The 5,253-nt window shown below is 39.5% G+C and overlaps 1 protein-coding gene across 1 annotated transcript in view; it reads left to right on the top strand.

Moving 5' to 3' along the window:
- Nucleotides 1-5,253, top strand: part of LOC107563676 (tyrosine-protein kinase Srms-like) — a 24,542-nt gene that overhangs the window by 18,538 nt on the left and 751 nt on the right. Inside the window, exons 5-8 of the mRNA XM_016248610.1 lie at nt 1,157-1,315; nt 2,077-2,258; nt 2,344-2,500; nt 3,062-3,127. Coding sequence (XP_016104096.1) covers nt 1,157-1,315; nt 2,077-2,258; nt 2,344-2,500; nt 3,062-3,127 — 564 coding nt within the window. The remainder of the gene's footprint in view (nt 1-1,156; nt 1,316-2,076; nt 2,259-2,343; nt 2,501-3,061; nt 3,128-5,253) is intronic.

Below are 5,253 nucleotides of genomic sequence, written 5' to 3'. Positions count from 1 at the left end.
CTCTGTTCTCCTTTCGGGCTCTGTCTTTACATTTATTTTGAAAGAATAAGCTTGCGATTATGGTAAGGGCCGTTACATTTCCGACGAGTGCTTGCGTTGTTCGGCCAATCACAATGCACTGGGTCAGCTGGCCAGTCAGAGCAGACTGCGCTTGTCGGAAGGAGGGACTTTGTAGAAAACGAAGCGTTTGAGAGAGGCGGGGCATAGAGGACCTACAATAATGTACAGTATTTGAAAAAGAATGTGTTTTTTGAACATTAAAGCATGTCAACATATTCTGTTACACCAAATACACAAAATAATGATCTTTTAAAAAGCATCATATGACCCCTTTAATTCTGATATTCTGATAAAGGAAAATGCAATAAGCCTATATTGAAACCAAAACAGCAATAAGCCTAAATTGAAATCTTCCCATACAGTAAAATCTGTGATTATGTAATGTTGCTGTGTCAGCATTGGTTTAATTCAGCACTGAAGAAATGCAACAGCACTCAAAAAGATTTTAATGCTATTTGTGACCTTGGACCACAAAACCAGCCTTAAGTGTCAATTTTTTGAAATTGAGATTTATATATCATCTGAAAGCTGAATAAATAAGCTTTCCATTGATGTATGTTTTTTATTTGGCCGAGATACAACTATTTGAAAATCTGGAATCTGAGGGTGCAAAAAAATCTAAATATTGAGAAAATCGCCTTTAAAGTTGTCCAAATGAAGTTCTTAGCAATGCATATTACTAATCAAAAATTAAGTTTTGATATATTTACAGTAGGAAATGTACAAAATATCTTCATGGAACATGATCTTTACTTAATATCCTAATGATTTTTGGCATAAAAGTAAAAAAATAAATCATTTTGACCCATACAATGTATTTTGGCTATTGCTAAAAATATAACCCAGCAACTTAAGACTGGTTTTGTGGTCCAGGGTCACATTTGCTCTTTGAAATTTAGTATTTTGTACTTGGCCACAAATTGTTTTTTAATTAAAATTTTTGGGTTTTGTTTCAAATTCAATATATTGTCCATCATCTGGATCGGCATCATACCCTGAATAAAGGATCACTGTCCATATAAAAATATAAATGGATAAAGGTGATTCTTGATGTGTTTTTATATTTAAACTGTTATTCTCTTACTCTGCTCTTTAGAGGACACAAAATTGGATGAGTTTGTGAAGGAGGTACATGCACTGAAGAAGCTGCACCATCCTAAACTGATTGAGCTGTTGGCTCTCTGCACACGAGGGGAGCCGGTCTACATCGTCACCGAGCTCATGACTAAAGGAAGTCTCAAATCATATCTTTCTAGTAAGTGTGACTGCACTCTGTTTCCCTGTTCACTACTTGCTTGTACACTACATGTTTGAAGATCACTGTATATATCACTGGTCTGGGTATTTCATACATTGCATTTTTTCTCTTATTAGACAATCACGTTCGCACTGACAAACATTTATGGCTTTATGTGGTTACAGTTCAAAAGTAAATGAAGTCATCAAACACAAAAGTGTTTATATCCTTCACACCCAAGTTATTTCCTCCAGTCTGAGAAGCAATTTCTTTAAATAGATATGGCTTTAATTATGATGTTTCCCACTCAAATGTTACCTTCCCCTTTTACTTTAACGACTCAAGCTGCATGAAATCCACAATCCTGATCACGGTGTTCTCCAGTAGGATTTGAGATGATCCAAAGATCTTGAGCTTCAGTGAAAGCAAGAACATCTGACCATTTGTACAGAGTCTCATGATCAGCGTCATTCATTTCTTAGTAATACTTATTTGCTTACTGACCTAGAAATAATCCAAAATCTGCATTTGAGAAATCATTTTTAAACTCACTTTTCCTTTACTTTTTTAAAAAAATTTTATCACAAAACGTTTTTCCAGTTTATTTCCAGATTTCAATTAAGATTTGTTTATTTTCAGATTGAACTTTTATTTTGAAGCCCACATTTTCAGTGTGGTCTCAGAAATTTGACATTTGGATCCTTTTGTTTCACTGATGTTCCCAATGAGCAACTATTCACCTTTCCATCTAACCTCTTTTTTCTCATCATTTCCTGTAGCACCGGAGGGTCAGGTGTTGACCTCTGCTCACCTGATCTACATGGCTGGTCAGATAGCAGAAGGAATGGCGTATCTGGAAGATCGACACATTGTCCACAGAGACCTTGCAGCTCGAAACATCCTGGTTGGTGAAGACCTGGTGTGTAAAGTGGCTGACTTTGGTCTGGCTCGCATCATCAAGGTAATAATGGCGGGATGTCAAAGATGCCCCTGGAAATCTGCAAATAAAATTGATGCTTAGTATGTAATTTTGTGTGTGTGAGTAGGATAGTGTGTATACCGCTAGTAGAAACACCAAGATTCCTGTACGGTGGACGGCTCCAGAAGCTGCTCTCTACCAGCGGTTCTCAGTCAAATCTGACGTCTGGTCCTTTGGAGTGCTGCTGTATGAGATAATGTCACGTGGAAAGATGCCATATGATGGTATGAGTCTCTGTCCATTTTTTCTTTCTCAAATACACCACCATTCAAAAGTTTGGCGTCAGTAAGATTTGTAAAAAAAAAAAATGTGAAAGAAGTCTTTTATGCTCCTTAAGGCTGCATTTAATAAAAAAAAATACAGTAAAAATAGTAATACTATGAAATATTATTGCAATTTAAAATAACTGTTTTCTATTTTAATGTATTTTAAAATGTAATTTATTCCTGTGATGACAAAGCTGAATTTTCAGCATCATTACTCCAGTCTTCAGTGTCACATGATCCTTCAGAAATCACTCTAATATGCTGATTTGCTGCTCAAGAAACATTTCTTATTAATACGAGTGTTGAAAACAGTTGTGCTACTTAAAATTTTTGTGGAAAGAACAGCATTTATTTGAAAAAGAAATATTTTGTAATATAAATGTATTTACTTCCACTTTTGATCAATTTAATGCATCAGTTTAATTGTTGAATGAATTTCTCAAAAAAAGACCCCGAACCTTTGAGCAGTAGAGTATACTGTATATCTCATATACATGTACCACACTCTATGTCCCACAGGGAAGAATAATAAGGAGGTGTTGGAGATCCTGTCATCGGGGTACAGGTTACCGTGTCCAAATCGCTGCCCGCACAACACGATGACATTAAGCCACAACACAACGACATTAAGCTCACAACACGACAAAATTAAGCCACAACACGACGACATTAAGCCACAACACGACGACATTAAGCTCACAACACGACGACATTAAGCTCACAACACGACGACATTAAGCTCACAACACGACGACATTAAGCTCACAACACGACGACATTAAGCTCACAACACGACGACATTAAGCTCACAACACGACGACATTAAGCTCACAACACGACGACATTAAGCTCACAACACGACGACATTAAGCTCACAACACGACGACATTAAGCTCACAACACGACGACATTAAGCTCACAACACGACGACATTAAGCTCACAACACGACGACATTAAGCTCACAACACGACGACATTAAGCTCACAACACGACGACATTAAGCTCACAACACGACGACATTAAGCTCACAACACGACGACATTAAGCTCACAACACGACGACATTAAGCTCACAACACGACGACATTAAGCTCACAACACGACGACATTAAGCTCACAACACGACGACATTAAGCTCACAACACGACGACATTAAGCTCACAACACGACGACATTAAGCTCACAACACGACGACATTAAGCTCACAACACGACGACATTAAGCTCACAACACGACGACATTAAGCTCACAACACGACGACATTAAGCTCACAACACGACGACATTAAGCTCACAACACGACGACATTAAGCTCACAACACGACGACATTAAGCTCACAACACGACGACATTAAGCTCACAACACGACGACATTAAGCTCACAACACGACGACATTAAGCTCACAACACGACGACATTAAGCTCACAACACGACGACATTAAGCTCACAACACGACGACATTAAGCTCACAACACGACGACATTAAGCTCACAACACGACGACATTAAGCTCACAACACGACGACATTAAGCTCACAACACGACGACATTAAGCTCACAACACGACGACATTAAGCTCACAACACGACGACATTAAGCTCACAACACGACGACATTAAGCTCACAACACGACGACATTAAGCTCACAACACGACGACATTAAGCTCACAACACGACGACATTAAGCTCACAACACGACGACATTAAGCTCACAACACGACGACATTAAGCTCACAACACGACGACATTAAGCTCACAACACGACGACATTAAGCTCACAACACGACGACATTAAGCTCACAACACGACGACATTAAGCTCACAACACGACGACATTAAGCTCACAACACGACGACATTAAGCTCACAACACGACGACATTAAGCTCACAACACGACGACATTAAGCTCACAACACGACGACATTAAGCTCACAACACGACGACATTAAGCTCACAACACGACGACATTAAGCTCACAACACGACGACATTAAGCTCACAACACGACGACATTAAGCTCACAACACGACGACATTAAGCTCACAACACGACGACATTAAGCTCACAACACGACGACATTAAGCTCACAACACGACGACATTAAGCTCACAACACGACGACATTAAGCTCACAACACGACGACATTAAGCTCACAACACGACGACATTAAGCTCACAACACGACGACATTAAGCTCACAACACGACGACATTAAGCTCACAACACGACGACATTAAGCTCACAACACGACGACATTAAGCTCACAACACGACGACATTAAGCTCACAACACGACGACATTAAGCTCACAACACGACGACATTAAGCTCACAACACGACGACATTAAGCTCACAACACGACGACATTAAGCTCACAACACGACGACATTAAGCTCACAACACGACGACATTAAGCTCACAACACGACGACATTAAGCTCACAACACGACGACATTAAGCTCACAACACAACGACATTAAGCTCACAACACAACGGAAATGCTCCTGACCACTAGGGGGCAGTGTTGACAGTTAAACCGATATTTCCTCGAAACGCCTCAAGAAAGTTGTGAGCTTAATGTCATCGTGTTGTGGCTTAATGTCGTCGTGTTATGGCTTAATGTGTTCGTGTTGTGAGATTTAATGTCGTCGTGTTGTGAGTTTAATGTGGTTGTGTTGTGGCTTAATGTCGTCGTGTTTTGGCTTAATGTGGGTG

This window comes from Sinocyclocheilus grahami, unplaced genomic scaffold (genome assembly GCF_001515645.1).
Source record: "Sinocyclocheilus grahami isolate Dianchi unplaced genomic scaffold, SAMN03320097.WGS_v1.1 scaffold885.1, whole genome shotgun sequence".
Classification (NCBI taxonomy): Eukaryota; Metazoa; Chordata; class Actinopteri; order Cypriniformes; family Cyprinidae; genus Sinocyclocheilus; species Sinocyclocheilus grahami.
Note: the sequence above shows the minus strand (reverse complement) of the source record. Positions and strands in the feature narration are given on the sequence as shown.